Here is a 25,083-nt window from a genome sequence, read left to right as displayed (position 1 = left end):
GCAAACTGAGCCTGTCACTTCAAGAAAAACAATCAACAGTATTCAGTAAAATTTCAGCTTTTGGGCAGAAATCAGAATTTTGGAAAACTTGTATCTGCTCTTGAGAACCTGGTAGTTTTTTAATCCTTAAAGACTTTTCTGATAAGGTCAGTGGTGATATTAAAAGTTGTGATTTAAAAAACACTACATGATATAATGTGTCAATACTTAGAAGATCTGAGGGTGCCTGGGTGGCTCAGTGGGTTAAAGCCTCTGCCTTCAGCTCAGGTCATGGTCCCAGGGTCCTGGGATAGAGCTCCGCATCGGGCTCTCTGCTTAGCACGGAGCCTGCTTCCTCCTCTCTCTCTCTGCCTGCCTCTCTGCCTACTTGTGATCTCTGTCTGTCAAATAAATAAATAAAATCTTTAAAAAAAAACCTGAGATCTGCATAACTCAATGAACCAGTATTTTCCAAAAGGTCAGTAGATTTTAACAAAAGAGTATGAAAAATTCATGGATCTGGTTCCTGATGCCACATTATATCCGATCTTCAAGAAAGTAAAACTTGCCCAGGGGCACCTGGGTGGCTCAAAGGTGGTTAAAGGTCCGACTCTTGATTCTGGCTCAGGTCATGATCTCAGGGTTCCAAGACTGAGTCCCACCTTGGGTTCCACACTCAGTGGGGACTCTGCTTGAGGATTTTCTATCTGTCTGCCCCTCCCCCTGCTCAAAGGCAGTCACACACATGCTCTCTCAAATAAAGAAATAAATCTTAAAAAAAAAAAAAAGGAAGAAACTAACACTTGCCCAGTTTTTCGTGTAGTATTACAACAGCTACACTTACCTGAAAAAGCTATGAAATGTTTCTCCCTTTCCAACTATATTTTAGTGTGAGGCTGGATTTTTCATACATGTCAACCAAAACAATGTATCACAACAACTGCATCCAGAAGTAGAGTGAGAATATAGATTTGCAAAAATGTAAAACAATGCATTCTTTTTTTTTTTTTTTAAAGATTTTATTTATTTATTTGACAGAGAGATCACAAGTAGGCAGAGAGGCAGGCAGAGAGAGAGGAGGAAGCAGGCTCCCCGCTGAGCAGAGAGCCCGACGTGGGACTCAATTCCAGGACCCTGAGATCATGACCTGAGCCCAAGGCAGCGGCTTAACCCACTGAGCCACCCAGGCGCCCCAAACAATGCATTCTTGTCAATAAATTTTTTTTTGCAGCAAATAGGTGTTTATATAAAAATTATATTATTTGTGTTAACATGAAATGGGTTTTAATTATTTTTACATGATTTAATAGTTTAAATTTTTTTCCAATTTTCATTTCTAATACAGTAAGTACTGGTAAATATAACCCAAACATAAAATATAAGTGTATTTAATAAAGCTCTTTCAGGTCCTCAGTAATTTTAAACATGGTCCTTTGATGGCAAAGTACTTAAGAACCGCTATGTTAGAGTACAAAAACAGGGACAGCAGGTGTGAGATTAGATTAGAATAATGAGTAAAAGCCAGATTTTATAAGACTGTATAGGCCTCAAGGATTTCGGTTGTTATCCTAAGAGCAATGGGAAGACACTGGAGTGTTTTAAGCCAAAGAATGACACCATCAGATCTGTATTTTGAAAACATCACTCACACTGTGATATAGACTAGTGTAAATCTATGGGGACAGAGGCAGAATTGAGATTACCACAATGGTCCAGGCCAACAAAAGAGAGAGGGATGCTAACAGTAAAAAAAAAAAAAAAAAAAAATTTACAGGATGACTGGATAAATGCGAAGTTGAACTGGGTAAAGGAGAGAGGGAGTGTAAAAACTGTTCACACATTTCTGGCTTGTGTAATTTGGTAAAACAGTGAGTGTCATTAAGACAACTGAAGGGGCACCTGGGTGGCTCAGTGTGTTAAAGCCTCTGCCTTCGGCTCAGGTCATGAACCCAGGGTCCTGGGATCAAGCCCCGCACTGGGCTCTCTGCTCAGTGGGGAGCCTGCTCCTCCCTGTCCCCCCACCTGCCTCTCTGCCTACTTGTGATCTCTGCAAGTAAATAAATAAAAATCTTCACAAAAAATAAACATGCTGTATTGCGGTTATCTTTATCATAGGCACATGGAAACATCAAATAGTTACACAAATGTTTAGAACAGGAGGCTGAAGGAGAGATCTAGGCTCGAGATACAAATTTGGGATTCATTAGACAGAGCTAATAATTTGGTTATGGGACAAAGTAGAGGCTGCCACCAGGTGGTCAGTGGGACAAACCTGACCCTCAGACATGTTTTGTTTGGTCTACATTGTTTACACAAATTTTTGAGATTAGCGACAACATTTAAAATTGGGGAGACTTCACACAGAAATTCAAATTTTGGGTAATTTTGGAAAATACTAGAGGCATACTGCATGTCAACAACCAGCCAGAGCAAAGACCAGAAACTATAGCTTGCTGTTTTTTTTTTTTTTAAATAAAGCTTTATTGGAACACAACCATACCCATTCATTTATGAACTAAGACTGCTTTCCACATCACCATGGCAGACTGAGTCATTGCAGCAGAGGCCATATGTCTCACGAGATAAATTATTCACTATCTAGCCCTTTACATAAAAAAATTTGCCAGCTCTTGAGCGACAGCTAAATGGAAAGAGGGCCACTCCTTTCTGTTGAGCTGTGTGCTCTTCCAGTATATCAGCCCCACCTGCTTACCCAGCTTGCTTCACTCAGGTGTGTTACCTGCTGTCCCAGGCAGATGCTCAAGTTTATGACTCCAAATACATAGAGGGATGAGAGATTAAAACCAAGCCTTGAGCCATTCAAACACGCAAGTGTTCAGAAAACAAACCTAAGAAGATACCACCAGAGATGAGGTGATTCCAAATGGATTATGGATTCAAAAGAAAAATTAAAAGACAAATAGAACAGAAGCAAATATGTCTTTCATCTTGGAGGGAGAACTTTTGAAACACTGATCAAATATCAGAAAATGGAGAGGAGGAGTAGCAGTCTGAGACTACTTCAGCTAGCAGGAGATCAGCTAGATAGCTTGTCTAAAGATTGCAAACACCTGCAAATCCATTGGCAGATCGAAGAGAAGAATTCTGTAAACAGAAAAACAACCACTTTCTGAAAGGTAGGACTGGCAGAGAAGTGAATCCAAAGCGATGGGAAGATAGACCCCCGGGGGGAGGGGCCGGCTCCCAGCAAGCAGCGGAACAACGGAGCACAAAATCAGGACTTTTAAAAGTCTGTTCCGCTGAGGGACATCGCTCCAGAGGCTAAACCGGGCGAAGCCCACCCGAGGTCAGCGTGGCCCCAGGCCCCGCAGGGTCATAGAAGGATTGGGGGTGTCTGAGTGTCGCAGAGCTTGCGGGTATTGGAACGGGAAAGCCGGCTACAGAGACAGAGCTGACAGTAAGCTCACAGCTCAGGGTTACCTTGAACTGGCCACAGGCTTGGTGAGCTCAGGTGCGGCCGGAGGTCAGGCAGACGGGAGTAACTGGGCGCTGTTCTCTGAGGGCACACTGAGGAGTGGGGCCCTGGGCTCTCGGCTCCTCCGGGCCGGAGACCAGAAGGCCGCCATTTGTATACCCGTCCTCGGGAACTCTACAGAAAGCACTCAAGAAACAAAAGCTCCTGAAAGCAAACCCAAGCGGATTACTCAGCCTGGCCCCTGGTAAGGGCGGTGCAATTCCACCTGGGGCAAAGACACTTGAGAATCACTACACCAGGCCCCTCCCCCAGAAGATCAACAAGAAATCCAGCCAAGACCAAGTTCACCTACCAAGGAGAGCAGCGGAATTCCAGAGGAGGAGAAAGCAAAGTACGGAACTCATGGCTTTCTCCCTGTGATTTTTTTAGTCTTGCAGTTAATTTAATTTTTTTTTCTTTTTCATTTTTTTTCTATTCTTCTGCTAAATTTTTTTTAACTTTTACCCCTTTTTTAACGTTTTTTAACTAGTTTATCTAATATATATATTTTTCTTTTTTATATTTTTCTTTATTCGTTTTCTTTTTTTAAATTCTCTTTCTTTCTTTCTTTCTTAACCTCTTTTTATCCCCTTTCTCCCCCCTCATGATTTGGGATCTCTTCAGATTCGGTCAAAGCATATTTTCCTGGGGTTATTGCCACCCTTTTAGTATTTTACTTGATCCTTCATATACTCTTATCTGGACAAAATGACAAGGCGGAAAAATTCACCACAAAAAAAAAGAACAAGAGGCAGTACCAAAGGCTAGGGACCTAATCAATACAGACATTGGTAATATGTCAGACCCAGAGTTCAGAATGACAATTCTCAAGGTTCTAGCCAGGCTCGAAAAAGGCATGGAAGATATTAGAGAAACCCTCTCGGGAGATATAAAAGCCCTTTCTGGAGAATAAAAAAACTAAAATCTATCCAAGTTGAAATCAAAAAAGCTATTAATGAGATGCAATAAAAAATGGAGGCTCTCACTGCTGGGATAAATGAGGCAGAGGAAGAATTAGTGATATAGAAGACCAAATGACAGAGAATAAAGCAGCTGAGCAACAGAGGGACAAACAGCTACTGGACCACGAAGGGAGAATTCGAGAGACAAGTGACACCATAAGACGAAACAACATTAGAATAATTGGGATTCCAGAAGAAGAAGAAAGAGACAGGGAGCAGAAGGTATACTGGAGAGAATTATTGGGGAGAATTTCCCCAATATGGCAAAGGGAACGAGCATCAAAATTCAGGAGGTTCAGAGAACACCCCTCAAAATCAATAAGAATAGGCCTACACCCCATCACCTAATAGTAAAATTTACAAGTCTTAGTGACAAAGAGAAAATCCTGAAAGCAGCCCTGGAAAAGAAGTGTGTAACACACAATGGTAAAAATATTAGATTGGCAGCTGACTTATCCACAGAGACCTGGCAGGCCAGAAAGAGCTGGCATGATATTTTCAGAGCACTAAACGAGAAAAACATGCAGCCAAGAATACTATATCCTAGGCTATCACTGAAAATAGAAGGAGAGATTAAAAGCTTCCAGGACAAACAAAAACTGGAAGAATTTGCAAACACCAAACCAGCTCTACAGGAAATATTGAAAGGGGTCCTCTAAGCAAAGAGAGATCCTACAAGTGGTAGATCAGAAAGGAACAGAGACCATATACAGTAACAGTCACCTTACAGGCAATACAAAGGCACTAAATTCATATCTCTCAATAGATACCGTGAATGTTAATGGGCTAAATGCCCCAACCAAAAGACACGGGATATCAGAATGGATAAAAAAACAAAACCCATCTGTATGTTGCCTCCAAGAAACTCATTTTAAGCCCAAAGATACCTCCAGATTTAAAGTGGGGTGGGGGAGAATTTACCATGCTAATGGACATCAGAAGAAAGCAGGAGTGGCAATCCTTATATCAGATCAATTAGATTTTAAGCCAAAGACTATAATAAGAGAGGAGGAAGGACACTATATCATACTCAAAGGGTCTGTCCAACAAGAAGATCTAACAATTTTAAATATCTATGCCCCCAACGTGGGAGCAGCCAACTATATAAACCAATTAATAACAAAATCAAAGAAACACATCAACAATAATACAAAAATAGTAGGGGACTTTAACACTCCCCTCACTGAAATGGACAGATCATCCAAGCAAAAGATCAATAAGGAAATAAAGGCCTTAAACGACACACTGGACCAGATGGACATCACAGATATATTCAGAACATTTCATCCCAAAGCAACAGAATACACATACTTCTCTAGTGCATATGGAACATTCTCCAGAATAGATCACATCATCGGTCCTAAATCAGGACTCAACCGGTATCAAAAGATTGGGATCATTCCCTGCATATTTTCAGACCACAATGCTCTGAAGCTAGAACTCAACCTCAAGAGGAAGTTTGGAAAGACCCCAAATACATGGAGACTTAACAGCATCCTTCTAAAGAATGAATGGGTCAACCGGGAAATTAAAGAATTGAAAAAAATCATGGAAACAAATGATAATGAAAATACAACGGTTCAAAATCTGTGGGACACAACAAAGGCAGTCCTGAGAGGAAAATATATAGCAGTACAAGCCTTTCTTAAGAAACAAGAAAGGTCTCAGGTACACAACCTAACCCTACACCTAAAGGAGCTGGGGAAAGAACAAGAAAGAAACCCTAAGCCCAGCAGAAGAAGAGAAATCATAAAGATCAGAGCAGAAATCAATGAAATAGAAACCAAAAAAACAATAGAACAAATCAACGAAACTAGGAGCCGGTTCTTTGAAAGAATTAATAAGATTGATAAACCCCTGGCCAGACTTATCAAAAAGAAAAGAGAAAGGACCCAAATAAATAAAATCATGAATGAAAGAGGAGAGATCACAACTAACACCAAAGAAATACAAACTATTATGAGAACATACTATGAGCAACTCTACGCCAACAAATCTGACAATCTGGAAGAAGTGGATGCATTCCTAGAAACATATAAACTACCACAACTGCACCAGGAAGAAATAGAAAGCCTGAATAGACCCATAACCAGTAAGGAGATTGAAATAGTCATTAAAAATCTCCAAACAAACAAAAACCCAGGGCCAGACGGCTTCCCAGGGGAATTCTACCAAACATTTAAAGAAGAACTAATTCCTATTCTCCTGAAACTGTTCCAAAAAATAGAAATGGAAGGAAAACTTCCAAACTCATTTTATGAGGCCAGCAACACCTTGATCCCCAAACCAGACGAGGATCCCATCAAAAAAGAGAACTATAGACCAATATCCTTGATGAACACAGACGCGAAAATTCTCACCAAAATACTAGCCAATAGGATTCAACAGTACATTAAAAGGATTATTCACCATGACCAAGTGGGATTTATTCCAGGGCTGCAAGGTTGGTTCAACATCTGTAAATCAGTCAATGTGATATAACACATCAATAAAAGAAAGAACAAGAACCATATGATACTCTCGATAGATGCTGAAAAAGCATTTGACAAAGTACAGCATCCCTTCCTGATCAAAACTCTTCAAAGTGTAGGGATAGAGCGCACATACCTCAATATCATCAAAGCCATCTATGAAAAACCCATCGCAAATATCATTCTCAATGGAGAAAAACTGAAAGCTTTTCCGCTAAGGTCAGGAACACGGCAGGGATGTCCATTATCACCACTGCTATTCAACATAGTACTAGAAGTCCTAGCCTCAGCAGTCAGACAACAAAAGGCATCCAAATTGGCAAAGAAGAAGTCAAACTATCACTCTTCACAGATGATATGATACTGTATGTGGAAAACCCAAGACCCACTCCAAAACTGCTAGAACTTGTACAGGAATTCAGTAAAGTGTCAGGATATAAAAGCAATGCACAGAAATCAGTTGCATTTCTCTACACCAACAACAAGACAGAAGAAAGAGAAATTACAATTGCACCCAAAACTATAAGATACCTATGAATAAACGTAACCAAAGAGGCTAAGAATCTATACTCAGAAAACTATAAAGTACTCATGAAAGAAATTGAGGAAGACACAAAGAAATGGAAAAATGTTCCATGCTCCTGGATTGGAAGAATAAATATTGTGAAAATGTCTATGCTACCTAAAGCAATCTACACATTTAATGCAATTCCTATCAAAGTACCATCCATCTTTTTCAAAGAAATGGAACAAATAATCCTAAAATTTATATGGAACCAGAAAAGACCTCGAATAGCCAAAGGGATATTGAAAATAAAGCCAAAGTTGGTGGCATCACAATTCCGGACTTCAAGCTCTATTACAAAGCTGTCATCATCAAGACAGCATGGTACTGGCACAAAAACAGACACATAGATCAATGGAACAGAATAGAGAGCCCAGAAATAGACCCTCAACTCTATGGTCAACTCATCTTCGACAAAGCAGGAAAGAATGTCCAATGGAAAATAGACTGTCTCTTCAATAAATGGCGTTGGGAAAATTGGACAGCCACATGCAGAAAAATGAAATTGGACCATTTCCTTACACCACACACAAAAATAGACTCAAAATGGATGAAGGACCTCAATGTGAGAAAGGAATCCATCAAAATCCTTGAGGAGAACACAGGCAGCAACCTCTTCGACCTCAGCCGCAGCAACATCTTCCTAGGAACATCACCAAAGGCAAGGGAAGCAAGGGCAAAAATGAACTATTGGGATTTCATCAAGATCAAAAGCTTTTGCACAGGAAAGGAAACAGTTAGAATGGGAGAAGATATTTGCAAATGACATATCAGATAAAGGACTAGTGTCCAAAATCTATAAAGAACTTAGCAAACTCAACACCCAAAGAACAAATAATCCAATCAAGAAATGGGCAGAGGACATGAACAGACATTTCTGCAAAGAAGACATCCAGATGGCCAACAGACACATGAAAAAGTGCTCCGTATCACACGGTATCAGGGAAATACAAATCAAAACCACAATGAGATATCACCTCACACCAGTCAGAATGGCTAACATCAACAAGTCAGGAAATGACAGATGCTGGCGAGGATGTGGAGAAAGGGGAACCCTCCTACACTGTTGGTGGGAATGCAAGCTGGTGCAACCACTCTGGAAAACAGCATGGAGGTTCCTCAAAATGTTGAAAATAGAACTGCCCTATGACCCAGCAATTGCACTATTGGGTATTTACCCTAAAGATACAAACATAGTGATCCGAAGGGGCACGTGCACCCGAATGTTTATAGCAGCAATGTCCACAATAGCCAAACTATGGAAAGAACCTAGATGTCCATCACCAGATGAACGAATCAATAAGATGTGGTATATATACACAATGGAATTGAATGGAATACTATGCAGCCATCAAAAGAAATGAAATCTTGCCATTTGCGACAACATGGATGGAACTAGAGCATATCATGCTTAGCGAAATACGTCAAGCGGAGAAAGAAAACTATCATATGATCTCCCTGATATGAGGAAGTGGTGATGCAACATGGGGGCTTAAGTGGGTAGGAGAAGAATCAATGAAACAAGATGGGATTGGGAGGGAGACAAACCATAAGTGACTCTTAATCTCACAAAACAAACTGAGGGTTGCTGGGGGGAGGGGGGTTGGGAGAAGGGGGGTGGGGTTATGGACATTGGGGAGGGTTTGTGCTTTGGTGAGTGCTGTGAAGTGTGTAAACCTGGCGATTCACAGACCTGTACCCCTGGGGATAAAAATATGTTTATAAAAAAAAATGAAAGAAAATGGAGAAGACTGTAATGCATTAAATTTGTACATTAAAAAGCAAAGCCGAAAAGTAAAAGCTAGAAAAAATGTCTGACAATAATAATAAATGCCTCAGGTATGAAGAGTTTTAGATCATTCAGAAAATGGCAATATCTCCCACATAAAAAGGGAGAAGGGTGGTGAATAGGAAAGTCACAAAAACTGACAGGCCTACATACAAGAGGAAACAGACATATTTATGATCACAGGGGAGGATTTAAAAACTCAACATTCCAAAACCAAGAAGATTTTAAAAACAGAATATGACAGTAAGTTTCATTTTAGCGATACATACTATAAAGTATAATTCAAACAATGTGTTGCTTGATTGTTATAAACTTAAAACTGATTAATTTCCATATACAGAGTTTAAAATGTTCACAATTTACATTAAATATATATGTGGTACAGACAGACAAATAAGCCAAAGAGCCTGGAAACAGACCAAAGTATACATGGGACCAGAGTCTACCAGAGTTAGCGCTACAAGTCTGTGACAAAACATAGATTTTTCAATAAATGATTCTGGACTACCAGTTTTCAGCATGGAAAAAAAATTAAAAGTAGTTCCTTACTCACATAGCATGCAAAAAACCCCCAAGAGGTCCTACCCTTAAGACAAAATTTGAACATTTTAGAATAAAGTAGAGATCGTCTTCCCAACATTGGAATAAGGAAGAAAATAGTAATTCAGAAAATAGTAAAGCACTTAAAAAAAAGAAATAAATCTAATAACATTAAAATTTTAAAATTCTTTATGCATAAGACACCCTAAAATAGACTAAGCCACAGATAAAAAGGACCATTTTTTTCCCTCACTGATTTCTAATGGTACCTCTGTCATGTATTACTATTGAAAATGTATAAAGAACTCCAACAAATCAAGAAAAAGATGGGAATGGCCCAATTTCAAAAAATAAGGCAAAAGACATAAACAGGTAATTTACAAACGAGGAACCCTGAATAGTCAATAAACATATTAAATACTCAAACTCATGAGTTTGAGAAATGTAAATTAAGAAATTAGAGAAATGTAAATTAAGAAATAAGAAATTTCCATTGGGCTCCCCGCTCAGCGGGGAGTCTGCTTCTCCCTCTGACCTCTCCCCTCTCATGGTCTCTCTCTCTCAAATAAATAAAATAAAATAAATTTAAAAAAACAAATAAGAAATTTCATTTCATACCCATCAGACTGACACAAATTACTAAATGCAATAGTATCAACTGTTTGCCAGGATGGTGGTAGGACCTTGGCAGGTCCTAAGAAAGCTAAACACGTGATACTTGAAGATCCAGTAGTTCTTACTCTAGTTATGGACCTAAACCAACTCTCAAGATACACAAAACACATTAAAATGATTTATCCCAACTAGTTACTTCTATGGAGAAAGCAAAAGGACTTCAACTATATCTGTAACATTTTTCCTTTTTTAGAAACTTTCTATTTTTAAAAAAGATTTTATTTATTTTAAAGAGTGTGCAAGCAGGAGTTGGGGTATGGGCAGATGGAGGAGAGAATCTCAAGCAAACTCCCCACCAAGCGCAGAGCCCCATGTGGGGCTCGATCTCATGACCTTGAGATCATGACTTAAAATTAAATTGAGAGTCGGACTCTTAATTGACAGAGCCACCCAGGGGCCCCAACTCTTCTTATTTATTGAAAAGATTTCATGCACCAATAAGAATGGCTTCAGTGAAGCCATCAGACAATATTAAGTGCTGGGAAGGATGCTGAGCAGCTCCCACAATCACATATTCTGCTAGTGGAAGTGCAACTGTAACTAGGACAATGCCTTTGCAAGCCTATCTGGCAGTTATCTACCAGAAGTAAACATGCACCTATCCCAGGACCCAACACTGCTCCCCGTGTGTTAATGCAACAGAAACGCACAGACAGGCACACCTTGCTTTCATTATCGTCTACTTCACTGAGTTTGCAGATACTGCGTTTTTGTTTTGTTTTATAAATTGAAGGTTTGCAGAAACTCTGCATCAAGCTAGTCTAACAACTCCATTTTTCCAACAGCATTTGCTCATTTTGTGTCTCTGAGTCACATTCTTGCAATATTTTAAACTTTATCATTATTATTATATTTGTTATGATGATGTCATCAGTGTTCATGACTTGCTAAAAGTTCAGATGACAATGAGCATTTTTTTTGGGAAAGAAAGTGTGAGTGACAGTGGGAGAGGGTCAGAGGGAGAGAGAATATTAAGCAAGCTTGGAGCCTAACGCTGGGCTCAATCTCAGGACCCTGAGATCATGACCTAAGACAAAATCAAGAGTTGGATACTTAACCGACTGCACCACCCCGCACCCCGATGGTTAGCATTTTTTTTTTTAAAGATTTTATTTATTTATTTGACAGAGATCCCAAGTAGGCAGAGAGGCAGGCAGAGAGAGGAGGAAGCAGGCTCCCCACTGAGCAGAGAGCCCGATGCGGGGCTTGATCCCAGGACCCTGAGATCATGACCTGAGCTGAAGGCAGAGGCTTAACCCACTGAGCCACCCAGGCACCCCGCAATGGTTAGCATTTTTTAACAATATGTTTTAATTAAGGTGTATACACTTTTTTTTTTTTTTTAGATTTAATGGTATTATACACTTACTAGGCTACAGTATAGTATAAATGTTGACTTTTACATACAATGGGAAACAAAAAATTCATTTGTCTTCCTTTTTTGCAATGCTCACTTTTACTCTGGTGCTCTGAAACCTAACCCATACTATCTTCAAGGTCTGCCTCTATGGGTTCGCCACAAGACATACCAAAGAATATACGCAGTGGCGCTACTCATATAGCCCCAAACTGGAAACCTCCCCGATGCCCATCCCAAGAGAATGGATAAACTGGTCTAGACCAGTGAAAGACCACACAACACAGAATGGAACCCAGCTACATGCAAAGACATGGCTGTTTCTCACAGTAACATTCAGTGAAGAAAGCCAGACGTTAGAACGTAGTCTGTATGAAGTTCAAGAACAGCCAAAATTAGTCTGTGGTGTTAGAAGTTGAGATAAGGTTATCCTTGGGAGAAATGAGTGACAAGAGTATTGCTAGGCTGGTAGGGTTGCTCCTTGATATTGACACTAGTTACATGAACGTGTTCATTTGTGAAAATTCACAGACCCGTACAGTTATGATATTTTTTTTTAAAGATTTTATTTATTTATTTGACAGGCAGAGATCACAAGTAGGCAGAGAGGCAAGCAGAGAGAGAGGAGGAAGCAGGCTCCCTGCTGAGCAGAGAGCCCGATGTGGGGCTCGATCCCATGACCCTGAGATCATGACCTGAGCTGAAGGCAGAGGCTTTAACCCACTGAGCCACCCAGGCGCCCCCAGTTCTGATATTTTTTATTTTGTGTTGCCAAACAGAGGAAAGAAACAAAGGAAAGAGGAACAGAATATTAGCGTATGTTTGATTTTTTTTTTATTATTATTTTGTAAAGATTTTATTTATTTATTTGTCAGAGAGAGAGCGAGCGAGAGCGAGCACAGGCAGACAGAGTGGAAGGCAGAGTCAGAGGGTGAAGCAGGCTCCCTGCGGAGCAAGGAGCCCGATGTGGGACTCGATCCCAGGACGCTGGGATCATGACCTGAGCCGAAGGCAGCTGCTTAACCAACTGAGCCACCCAGGCGTCCCGCCTATGTTTGATTTTGACAGTGAAACCATATGTTACTTTTCTTCTCTACTTTTATATTAGTCACAGTGCTCTATCACTTAAAATAAGTGCACCACTTAAAATAAAAGCACATAGGCATTTCTAATATTCTCTCTTAAGCACTGAAAAGTGCCCCTTTCTGCTGTCCTGTGGGGCTGTTATTTCTGGAGACCCCCATTTGGCCAACTCACCATAGTTGCTTTTGGGGGCTTTTCTCTCAAGCACCAATGGTTCTTTTCCATTCTCCAAACTGTAGTTCTCAGGTTTAGAAACTGGAAGCCCTGCTCGTTTAAAAAAGAAAGAACAAAAAAGAAACAGGACTTAACTATCTGTGATGGGCACAAAGACCTATTCTATAACATAGACCCAATCCTATGATCTACAAAGACAGGGTATTATAGGAAGATCAGGAATGAGGGAGGGTGGGCTTCTGAATGCCGCTTAAAGTATTTGAAGCAAGAGTCTGGGTCTGGGAAGGCGCTTATATGCATTGGAAAAGGCAGATATTTTTGCCTGTCAAAAAGAAGAGAACTTTTAGGGTACCTGGCTGGCTCAGTCCACAGAGCATGGGACCCTTGATCTCAGGGTCATGAGGTCAAGAATCAAACTGGGCAGAAAGCTTACTTTAAAAGACAGAGAGAAGAGAATTTCTCTTTATTTCTCTATTGAGGAATTCTCTCTTCCAGGGAGACACTACAGGTGAGTGCTTTAGCTTTGGGAAGAGATGAAGAAAGCGGACCTCAGTGGCTAAAAGTTGTGACCATGGTGACCAGAATTGTTGTCTTCTTTCTAAAGGTTTTTCTCTTCTTCCTTCTTTAGTTACCAGAACCCACTTTCTTAGAGAATTTACTACATAAGCACAAAACGAACTCAAGGCCAAAAGCATTCAATTGGAAAATGATGGCAACAAATTAGGGGTTCAGATGTAATTTACAATGTTCATGTGTAACTATCACTGGGAAGAGTTAACATAGTTTCTTCTACCCAGTGTGAATCATATAGGGGCACACATTATGCACACGTGCACACACATCCCCCCAGATAGGTGAACACAAGATCCCTACTGGCTGGAGAGTACTCTAACTAGAAGAATCATGCAACCTTGGAGCTGCCAATGGCCATCTCTGCCACAGGGGGAGATCCTAGGAATAAAGCTAAGACAGGGCAATGCCAAGCCACATGTTTAAAAAAATTAAGAAAATTTCTGCCAGTATATAGGATTCCCTGAATCAATATTTTTATCCCCTTTAAGCCAGTGTGAATTAGGCTTCTAACATTCGAAAAAGAATTTTGACACAAAACCAGCGTAGACATTTCACCAAGAAACTATGGCAGAAATAGATTTTTCTCTGGGCCCAAAGGGAGCAATACTTTATGATTTCTGAATGCAAAGGTAAAGGCTTCGTTAAGCTATTTCACTTCCAGTAACATAATGATGTCCCCATACACAGATTCTAGAGTCATGATGAGAACCCATCCTTACAAAGCGAGACCAGGTTCTTATAGTTCTCCAGCATCACCTCCCTTTGTGCGGGATCCAGCTTCCCCCACTCCTCTGGGGTGAAGTCCATGGCCACGTCCTTGAACGTCACTGATGCCTAAGACACAAACATACTTTGGTTCACCATCTCTCACTTAACAGACTCAATTTCAACCCCCAGTTTCTGCTGGCCCTCGAGCAGACGCGTAAGCTATACACAGGACAGGAAATAACAGTAATAAATGATAAGCATTCTAATGTACTCAGATTCGGAATACTCTAGGTATAAAGTCACTGGGTATCAATCATGTGCCAGGCAGACTACGGATTCAGTATGAGAATCCAAAGAGGTAAGACTACGGTTTCTCCATTGAGACTATCATTTTTCTAGGGAATACAAAGTTAAAACATGAATCAACGGGTCAACAGTGCAGCTTGGCAAAGTAAACAAAACTCGGCCCGAGGAAAAAGGCATGTCTGAGTCATTCTCCTTTTGAGTCCTCAATAAAAACTTAAAGAATCAATCTAGCCAAACAGAAGATGAACTGAAACACAGGATTTGGAAATGTGAAATAGTCATGCAGTGAGAAGACTGACAGTCAAGCACAGTATTCAAAGGAAAAAGCATTAAACTAGAAACTAACAGGAACAAATTAATTGAAGGTACAGATATAACTTAAAAATGTTCCTGTGTAAATATCACAGAGTCAAGTTTATATAACACAAAATATATAAAAGCTGTGATGAATTATAAAAAGTAAGGTAAATGTTAACTTTTGGAGACTAACTGGAGAGTATATGAAAAATCTTTTTACTACTTATAACATTTATTTAAATCTAAAATTATTTCAAAATAAAGTTTCCAAAGTAGAAATAATCTGAGACTTAAGTAATAAAACAAAATCAAGAATCATCTTTGGAAAATAAAATACAATATGAAAATCATTAAGTAGCCACTGAGTAGATATTATAAGGGAAAAATGACCTTGTTCCTATAATCTGCATATCTGTAGCTAAAATGACACACAATAGGAATTAATTTCCAAACCATTAAAAGGAAAAAAACAAACAAAAATGCAAGCTATTGCATGAAAGGCAGAAAATACAAAAGAAATAAAGCATAATAAACAATTATAAAAATCATGTGGCAAGAAAAATCTGAAACATAAAGTTAATATGACTTAGTTCATTTACCGTATAAAAAGGTGTTTTTTTTTTTTAAAAAAACCCACATCCTATTTACAGAAAGGACACTCAAACAAAAATCCCAAAGTTGGGGATGAGAGGGAAGTGGAAAGAGATATACACCAAACTGTACTCCTCTGTAGGGAGAGGGGGAGGGCTGAATTTGGGGAGGCAAGTAATATTATGCTTATATATATCTGTGCTGTTCACCTGGTTACAGTGAGCAAGAATTAAAACTTTTAATATTTTTTAAAAATCTAATATGTTAAAGATAAAAAAAAAAAGAAAAAAGCAACCAGCCCAGGCAAATTCCAGTAAGGAAGATAGTTGTTAGCATCAAACAAAATCTAATGCAATGCAAAAGACAGTTTTTAAAATTTATATAAAAGATCAGTGGGTTAAGCCTCTGCCTCTACCTTCAGCTCAGGTCATGATCTCAGGGTCCTGGGACTGAGCCCCACATCAGGCTCTCTGTTCAGCAGGGAACCTGCTTTCCTCTCTCTCTCTGCCTGCCTCTCTGCTTACTTGTGATCTCTCTCTCTGTCAAATAAATAAATAAAATCTTAAAAGAAAAAAAAAGGTTTAATCCATCCTGAAGCTATTAACAGTCTTAAATCCAATATCAAAGTGTTGAAATATATAAAGCATTCACTTCTCCTCTGGTACCTACACCCTGATTCTCCTCTGGCCACTATGTTTGGCTACTGTTAGTATAGCTCAGGTATTACTAATTCCATCCCTGATTCATGGATGGGATGTGTATTTGTTTGAGTGTGTGCAGGTATATTCCCTAGGCCTCACCAATTAATTAGAGAATTACAACTATATCTGGCCAATAATGGTGGCAGAATATTCCTCATACCCATTCAAGAGTTAATTCCAGGACCTGGGTTTCAGTGACTAGGAGATAAGATAACTTTTTTCTGTGGTCTTCAATATAGGAAGATGTAAGCTTGAATTTGTTAGGAATAGGCACTAAGGAAAAAAGCCTGCTTGAGAACACAATGAGAGAAACAAAAACAAAAAACAAAACTCAATGAAATGGAGAGAATACATGCTAATATTACTGTCTGGGTTCTATTTCTAGCCACACTTGGATTTTTCAGTTATGTGACTCAATTAACTCTTTTTGCTTAAGCCAATCTGAATTTTCATGAGCTGCAACTTACAACTTCTTGACTGATAAAAGTCTTCAGTAATCATGTAGGGCAGCTGAGAAAGCAATGGAAATAAGCAAGTATAGAAGGATCCTGAGAAGGGATGCCTGGCTGACTTTAGTCGGATGAGTGTATGACTCTGGTCATGAATTCAAGACCCAAGTTGGGTGTGGAGATTGCTTAAATAAGTAAAAAACTTATTAAAAAAAAAAAAAAAACTTAAAATTAAAAAAAAAAAGGGATCCTGAGAAGTCACTTTTCAAATAGTAATAGTAGTGCAATGTCTACTTTTTACACTCTGATTATAGTAGCAAAGAGAAAGTGAACAGAGGTAAGCCACACACATCATGGAGAGTTCTTTTCTCCTACCCACCTTCTTTTCATAAAAACTTTCAAATATACAGGGGTGCATGGGTGGCTCAGTGGGTTAAAGCCTCTGCTTTTGGCTCGGTTCATGATTCCAGGATCCTGGGATCAAGCCCCACATCTGGCTCTCTGCTTAGCAGGAAGCCTGTTTCCTCCTCTCTCTCTCTCTCTCTGCCTACTTGTGATCTGTCAAATAAATAAATCTTTAAAAAAAACCTTTCAAATATACAAAAAAATTGAGAGACTAACACACTATTCACCCATATGGTACAGCCACCACTCAAGTTCAACAATCCTTGATATAAGGGAAGTAAGCCGCAGACGTTAACACTTCACCTCTAAAATACTTCAATGTTCATCATCACGGAAGACCGGATTCTAGCTCTTTAAATTAAATCCTGCACAGGCTTTCCCCTTTTAGCACTTCTTTGAACTATTTGAACCCTTGTTTTCATAATTCGCTTCAGCATTTAAGGTGCTTTCTTACACTTCTATTTAACAGTCATATGTATGTTGTTTCCCCTAGACAGACACATATTTCAATAGGTATGTGCCACATCTTTCAAAATAGTTTCCTATGTTATTCAAGCACAGAAATTAGCATAAAAGTTAAAAGAAGGGCAAGGCTTTCTACATACCTACTGATAATGACAATAAACACTAGGTGGAGAAGGTACTAGAGGTACATACTAGCCATTTTCTACCAAGTTCATTAGATACTCAAGGAGTCTCTTAGAGCTGGAATCCAGCTCTCTATACGGGCTCTACCGGACACAGAAACTCCAAATCAAAAACGAGAGAGTACATCTGAGAAATAACGGGGAGAGGAGTTATTTTTAACAGAGACTCACACTCACCTGGGATCTAGCTGTGAGGCGCAGAGCTGCCACTTCTCCCTCTTCTGTGCTCTGCTCTGGGGAAAAGGGAGAGTCCTGGGAAGACAGAGCTAAGGACAAGAAAGCAGTATAATGATAGGGCCTAGAACCATCCTGTGACTTTGATTTACAAGTCGAAAATTCCCTCCCCATACTAATGATGCTCCCTACAAACACTGTAAAGAAAGGGAGGGAGCCCCCAAAAACCCAGGATCCCGGGATCATGGAGAAATGTCTAGAAGTGTTGCTACTCAGGGCGCCTGGGTGGCTCAGTGGGTTAAGCCACTGCCTTCGGCTCAGGTCATGATCTCAGGGTCCTGGGATGGAGTCCCGCATCGGGCTCCCTGCTCAGCAGGGGGGCCTGCTTCCCTTCCTCTCTCTCTGCCTGCCTCTCTGCCTACCTGTGATCTCTCTCTGTCAAATAAATAAATAAAATCTTTAAAAAAAAAAAAAAAAAAAAGAAGAAGTGTTGCTACTCAGGACTTAAGTTCACTCAGTTGCTGTAATTCTAACACATTCTGGAAAGATGGTACACTCTGATCTAGAAATAAAACTAAGTCAGTTTTCCCCCTGAGCTTAATGCCCATATAAAAAAAAAAAACAGGCTCAGTAGCTTTCAGAAATCACCCTGCAAGCTTATTTAAAACGAAGATTGCTGCATACCACCTCCAAATAATTATCATTAGTTGAATCTATGGGGCAATCTAGAAATCTAACAGGCACTCAGGAAGGTAATCCTGATGTAGGAGGTCACAGACCAAACTTCAACAAAGACTGCTCTGGTAAACTGGAGGTCAGTTACTGACTTCTAGACCCGCTTTCTCCTATATAACACAAAAAATGATTTGCTTATTGAAGTCACATGGTAATCGTGCAAAGTGGCATAAAAGGTGTGGAAAATATTTTGCCAACCAGAAAGCGAAATTCTCAGACCCACGACTGAGGCTAAGTTGGCATAATCATCTGGGAGGAAGAATGTGTGCGGAAAAAGTAATCGAGGCTCTGCTCACGCCTTAGAAGCTAACCTTACGCTCGGATTTTGGGGGTGGCTTTGAAGGGTCCATTATGCGCCCAGCTGGAGAGGAGAGAGGGTGGATCCCACACCAAGCCCTTCGTGCTCCCTGCAAGAGCCCATGGGTCCCCCAGACAAAGGAGACGGACAGCCCTCTCGGCCAAAAGCCACCTTCTGTGAGGCAACTGATTTTCCTGTCGGGAGGCAAGAATTTCTCCCTCCCTAACACAAGTTCAACAACACTTCAGCAACTCCTACCTCTCTTCTCAGGCTTGTCGGCCAAGTCGGTCTCCATGATCACTCCCTGCTCCGGGTTCCGAATATTCTGATCTCCCACCCAGTTCAGACTTCTCCCGGCAGAACAGCGAGAAGCCCCCGCGGCCTCGTCCTCCTTCCTGCCCTCTCTCCGGGGGCTCTGCTGGAAGGCTTCGATCAGATCGGGTCGGGATTTTTCCTCACTCTCGAGCCTGGCTCGGTCCTACGAGGCTGGAATCTGGAAACCGGGGACAGCATCCCTGAGGCTGGGTGCCAGGTGCCTGTCCCTGCCGCCTGCAGCTGTCCCTGGGGGCACTGGGCGGCTGCGAGGGACCAGCCAGGTACCAGGCGCGCAGACAAATCCCGCCGCGCTCCGGGCTTGGCCCCGCGCCCCGCCAAGGCCCCGCGCCCCGCCCCTCGCGCCCCCGCCAGCACCGCGCTCACACCCGCGTCCCGGGGAGGCGGCAGCCGCGGGAGGGATTCGGGACGGAGCGCGAAGGGATGGGGCTCATGGTCCGCCCTCGAGGCCCCCTCCATAAACGCGCACTCCAGCCCCGACTGGGCATGAACTGATGCCCTAGGGGCCACCATCCAGGCTGAGTGGAGAAGAGCGCCATGGGAACGGCCAACTCACCTCCCATCCCGGGCCTGACAAAGGCTACGAACTTCTTGGGCCGGCTCGGAGTCGCGCATGCGTAAGAAGGAGCGGGGCAAGGCTGCCAGGCCTCAGCCAGCCCCGGAACTACGAATCCCAGAAGCCCCTGGGCGTTGCCATACTCCGTTTCTCTGCAGGTGGGAGCACACGTGGCGCGGTTGGGAGAATCGAGGGAGCTGTGGTCTCCTTCCCTCTCGCGAGAGTATCGGGCCGCCGTGCTGGTGTCGGATTCACCCAAGACAGAGCACTAACCGTGGAGAGACAGAGCAGAGTTGGTATCGGTACCCGAGCCTTGTGTGCTCGTGGGACTGCCCCGCAGTGCTTAGGGCTGCTGAGGAATTCAACCCTAATGACTTACCTGTAAACTATATTACAGGATATGTCTTTTCCCATACTTTTGTCCTCCCCAAACTCAGCCTTTGCCTTCAAACAACGTGAAAGTCGTGTTTTGGAGAACAGCGGATTGTCTACCCAGACCGATGTTCCTGTATCCATAGACTGCTTTGTGATACTGCAAATTAACTTGCATGAAATAGATGAGTTGAAAAGACTCAGCCAGTTTCAACAAATTTGGAGCAACAGATTTCCTTGCAGCCGTAAAAATTTAATTTATATAAAGAGGTTGTTTGCTCTGTTAGTCTCCGATTCTGCTCTTGCACGAAGCTACCCACCCCAAACTAAACATCTAAATACATCTAAACTGCTCTTCCTCTTCTCAGTGAATTGTTTTCACTGTCCACAAACCCGTTCACAAAAGCCAGAACCAGAATATCCTCAACTCTTCCTTTAAACTATTTATCTCCAAGTCCTATTTGTTACATTTTTAAACAGCTCTCCAGTTTTGTTCATCTCTTTCTATTCCCACTGGCCTTCCCTTATCTCCGACCACCACCATTTCACGAGGATTACACCGAGTCTCCTAAGTGATCTTCCTAATTCCATTTTTCTCTCCTGTGTGTCCATTCTCCACACTTTCTGGGCACTGATCATTCTAGAGCCAGAATTTAATGTTCCTTTACTGCTTAAAACTTTTGAAATGGCTTTCAAAAAACTTTGAGGAAAGATGATTGTTAGTCCCCAGGAGAAGGTACTCCTTCTCTGGTTCCCATTATCTGCTGTGGCTCACACCCTTGTGTAATCCTCTCTTCCTGTGTAGTCTCTTCAGGAGTTAAGTAGCACCTGGGACTTACTGTTAAAACAATTGAACACAACAAAGGTGATGTGTTTCTTGCCTATTGGCTGGAGACTCTTTGCTGGCTTTGATGAAGCAAGGGTGTGATGTTGGAGGGCTCACATGGCAAGGATCTATGGGTGGACTTCAGCCAACAGTCAGCAAGAACTAATATCTGTCAACAAACCCCAGGTGCTTGGAAGCGGATCATTTCTAGTAGAATCGTCAATGAGAACCCAGTCCTGGCCGAAACCTTAATAGCTGGCTGCAGAGGACCCAGATAAGCTGTGCTCAGACCTCACCCAAAGATACAATGTGATAATAAATGTATGCTGTATTGAGCCACTAAATATATAGTAATATTGCTAGCAAAGAAAAGATTACTAATACAGCATCCTAATGTAGAGGACTAACTCCTTTCCCAAAACCTAACCTGAATATCCATTGGAAGGAGGGAGGTTGTTGAATTGAGAAACTATTGAAAAATTGATTGGCGGGGCACCTGGGTGGCTCAGTCATTAAGCGTCTACCTTTGGCTCAGGTCATGATCCCAGGGTCCTGGGATTGAGCCCCACATCTGCCACCCTGCTCAGCGGGAAGCCTGCTTCTCTCTCCCCGACTCTCCTTGTTGTGTTCCCTCTCGCGCTGTGTCTCTTTGTCCGATAAATAAAATCTTTAAAGCAAAAATTGATTGGAAACCCTCTGGAAGGTAGATGGCTACAGTTGGTCCTAGGAAGTGGGGTGCTTTTTGGTGTTTTGTTGTGCTCCTTTCCATCTACTCCCACACTACCCTGTGTAATTCTTTGCCCACTCCTTCACCATTGTACGGGGTAGCCCTAGAACAGGGCCAGGAGAAGAGTGGATATTAATAGATGCAATCATACCCACCTCAAAGGGTTTTATTGAGCTTTCTCCCATTCTGACACACACACACACACACACACACACACACACTGAGCCAGGCAATTACTGTAAAAAAAAAAAAAAGAGGTAGAGATAGAAAGGTTCTCTGAGGGATAAGATCATCTGGTAGGAAGAGAGTAGTAAATGCCATAAATTCTCTGTTTTTAAAATAACTCAAATTCCCCTAAATAGTCTTTGCCCTGTCTGCATACAAACATATGATCTACAGCTTGGGCACTTCCTGGTGAGTTGAAGAAGACTGAGGAAACACTCCAGGGCTTGGTTCCCTTCCCATCCTGTGTTACCAGCTTATAACCTGGGCCTGGAGAGTATGGGTTTACATAACTCTGTTGCCATAAAAAGAAAATAAACTGAAAAAAATTAAACTGGACAATTTATAGAAGATAAAGCAGAATTAGTGGATCATTTAGGATAAAATATATGTATTTAAAAAAAGCTGTCCTAAAAGATAAAGGAGGGCATAAGAAATATTTAGTGAGAATGTATCATAAAAACGAAACCATGTGTGAAAAATAAATGGTTGAAATAAAATAGTCAATATTTTATTGAATACCAGAATGTATAACGCTAGAGTAAATTTTAAAGCTGGGCACCACTCTTCCATAAGAGACAGAAATGGATAAAAAGTTGAAAAATATAAAAGAAAAATTTTAAAAAGATTTTATTTAATATTTGACAGAGAGAGAGACACAGCGAGAGAGGGAACACAAGCAGCGGAAGTGTAAGAGGGAGAACAGGCTTCTGGCTGAGCAGGGAGCCTGATGCCGGGCTTGATCTAGGACCCTGGGATCATGATTGGAGCTGAAGGCAGATGTCTAACAAGTGAGCCACCCATGTGCCCCTAGAAAAGAAATGTTAAGCAACATGGAGACTGAATAGTTACTTATATAATGAGAATCCTAAAAGAAAAGGAAGAATAAACAGGTAAAACACTTAAAGAAATAATAACCAAGGATTATAGAGAAATGAAAGTTTAGGAACTTCAATAGAAAGATCTCCTAGAAAGTCAAACAAGAAAAATATGAAAAGACACTGCATATTATAATAAAATATAACAACATAAATTTTGATTTACAACCTTGGGAGTTCCCTAGGTGGGATTTGAAACTGGCCCCCATATATGGCAAGGAAAGACTGAAGGAAGAGGCAGACTTCTGCAGGTTGGTAGGCAGCAATTTTAATAAGCAAGGGAACTAATATACTAGGTTCTCTTGAGCAGCTGTTCAAGAGACAAGTTGATCTCTGCACCTGCCCACCAGAATCTTGTAAAGTTTCTGTACAGGCTTTAATTGGATTCAGTCCACATGGTCTAAATAACACATTACTCTCTCAAGGCTACATCCCCAAAATGACTCCTACTGTGGGAATGCTGGGTAGAACATATATTTCCAAGGGCAGGGGAGGGGGTGAGGATCCCATTCCTTGGGTATTCCTGGGGCTTGCCTTGCCCAGCAGTGCCCTGCACCACCCTGGGTTAGGGCATCAAGCAGACCAGCCTCCATTCACCGAAACCGGAAGCAAAGGCAAGCCCCTCGTGTGTGCTGGAGTGCACTGGAGTGCACGCGCACTGAGTGTCCCCGCTGCCCGCCAGCGCCATTGTGACCAACTGGGCGTTCCGTGCCACCCCAGGCACAGGGCCAGACCCCTGCGGGGCGCTGGGCAGGCCTCTTGCCTTTGGTTGGGGGGCCCCTGAAATGCCAGAGGGGCTGAGGCATATTGGGGGGAGTAACGTTGACTCTCTTTGGGGGGCATCCAGAGGCCAACAACTTTGTACGTCCTGGTGTTGGAGTCCTGGGCCTGGAGCCTATTCCCCCGAGAGCCTAATGTGCCAACCCCTGGCAGTAGGGCCCCCTAGCCCGCGTGTCCCCTGCTCAACCTGGGCAGGAGGAGGAAGCTGATAGAATCTCGGCTGTCTTCTGAAAAGTGCATCTGGCGGTGTGAGTGGTTGCCTTCTGAGGGTCACGTGTCCTACCTGCCAGGTGGGCATTCTTCTCCTTGGTCCCAGTCCCTTTTTTGTAAGCCCGCTGGAATGCAGAGGCAGTGCAGATAATCCCCTTTATTATTTTTTTTAAAAGATTTTATTTATTTGACAGAGATCACAAGTAGGTAGAGAGAGGAGGAAGCAGGCTCCCTGCCAAGCAGGGAGCCCAATGCGGGCCTCTGTCCTAGAACCCTGAGATGATGACCCCAGCTGAAGGCAGAGGCCTAACCCACTGAGCCACCCAGGCGCCCAGATAATCCCCCTTTAAATCCCTCTTCCTTGGCATATTATGATTGCACGAATCAAGGGTTGCTAGATTGCGAAGGGGCCCTGAAGATCACACAAGGGGTGATCTCATGTATTTTACAGAGCAAGTCAGGTTTAGGAATCACGGCATAGGAAATTTCTTTCTGATAAAATACCCAAGCTGCTTATACATCACCTAATCTTGGCCATCCTGCTTTGAGAGGTTGAAGACTTAAATTAACAACACCCTAAAATACCCCAGGAAAATGTTCTGACCTAAGGGGTGGGAAGTAGCTGGTCATTTAGCAGGTGACTGGCAGAGGACACTTCCTATTAGAGGGAGAAAGGAAAATAGGATGGTTTTCCCTGTTTAAAAGAGGTTACCCAAAGCCCTGAAGCGGAAGGAAATTGCCCAAATCACCCTTCCAGGCATTGCCACAATCAAGACATGGAATTACAGATCAAAAGATTTTAATCTTCTCATTACATAAATATTTACCACCAACTTGTCCTTACAGTGGTTATACTATTTAATGTTATTTATTTATTTATTTTTTATTACTGCCTGTATTTACTGGCAGTGTTTCCCCACATTCTGCCACATTTGGTATTGTCAGAACTTTTAACTGTATCACTTTTTTTAATTGAATGAATTGATTAAATTGATTCATTTCTATTTCACTAATGATTGCTGAGACTATCTTTTCATGTTTATTGGGCATTGCATTTCATGTTGTGAAATTGCCTACTTTTTTGCCCATTTTTCTTTAATCCTTGAATTTTATACAAGATACAAATAAAACATAAATCAATTTTCAACTAAAAACAAAACCCCAAGCATCACAGATAAATCTAAAGACTCCTTTGATTACCACCTTAAGATCATTTCCTCCATCT

General features: G+C 41.6%; 1 protein-coding gene across 3 annotated transcripts in view; it reads right to left on the bottom strand.

Moving 5' to 3' along the window:
• Window positions 1-20,284, bottom strand: part of ZNF286A (zinc finger protein 286A) — a 29,270-nt gene extending 8,986 nt beyond the window's left edge. The window contains exons 1-5 of one of the 3 annotated variants that reach the window (XM_082705772.1): window positions 19,844-20,284; window positions 19,213-19,447; window positions 17,925-18,013; window positions 14,363-14,477; window positions 13,071-13,160 (exon numbers count right to left, since the gene is read on the bottom strand). In XM_082705772.1, coding sequence (XP_082561898.1) covers window positions 13,071-13,160; window positions 14,363-14,477; window positions 17,925-18,013; window positions 19,213-19,249 — 331 coding nt within the window. In that variant the 5' untranslated portion in view covers window positions 19,250-19,447; window positions 19,844-20,284. The remainder of the gene's footprint in view (window positions 1-13,070; window positions 13,161-14,362; window positions 14,478-17,924; window positions 18,014-19,212; window positions 19,448-19,843) is intronic. The other 2 variants (XM_082705771.1, XM_082705773.1) reach the window with 2 other exon arrangements.
• Between the last annotated feature and the right edge of the window lie 4,799 nt (window positions 20,285-25,083).

Source organism: Mustela nivalis, assembly GCF_964662115.1.
Source record: "Mustela nivalis genome assembly, chromosome: 17".
Classification (NCBI taxonomy): Eukaryota; Metazoa; Chordata; class Mammalia; order Carnivora; family Mustelidae; genus Mustela; species Mustela nivalis.
Note: the sequence above shows the minus strand (reverse complement) of the source record. Positions and strands in the feature narration are given on the sequence as shown.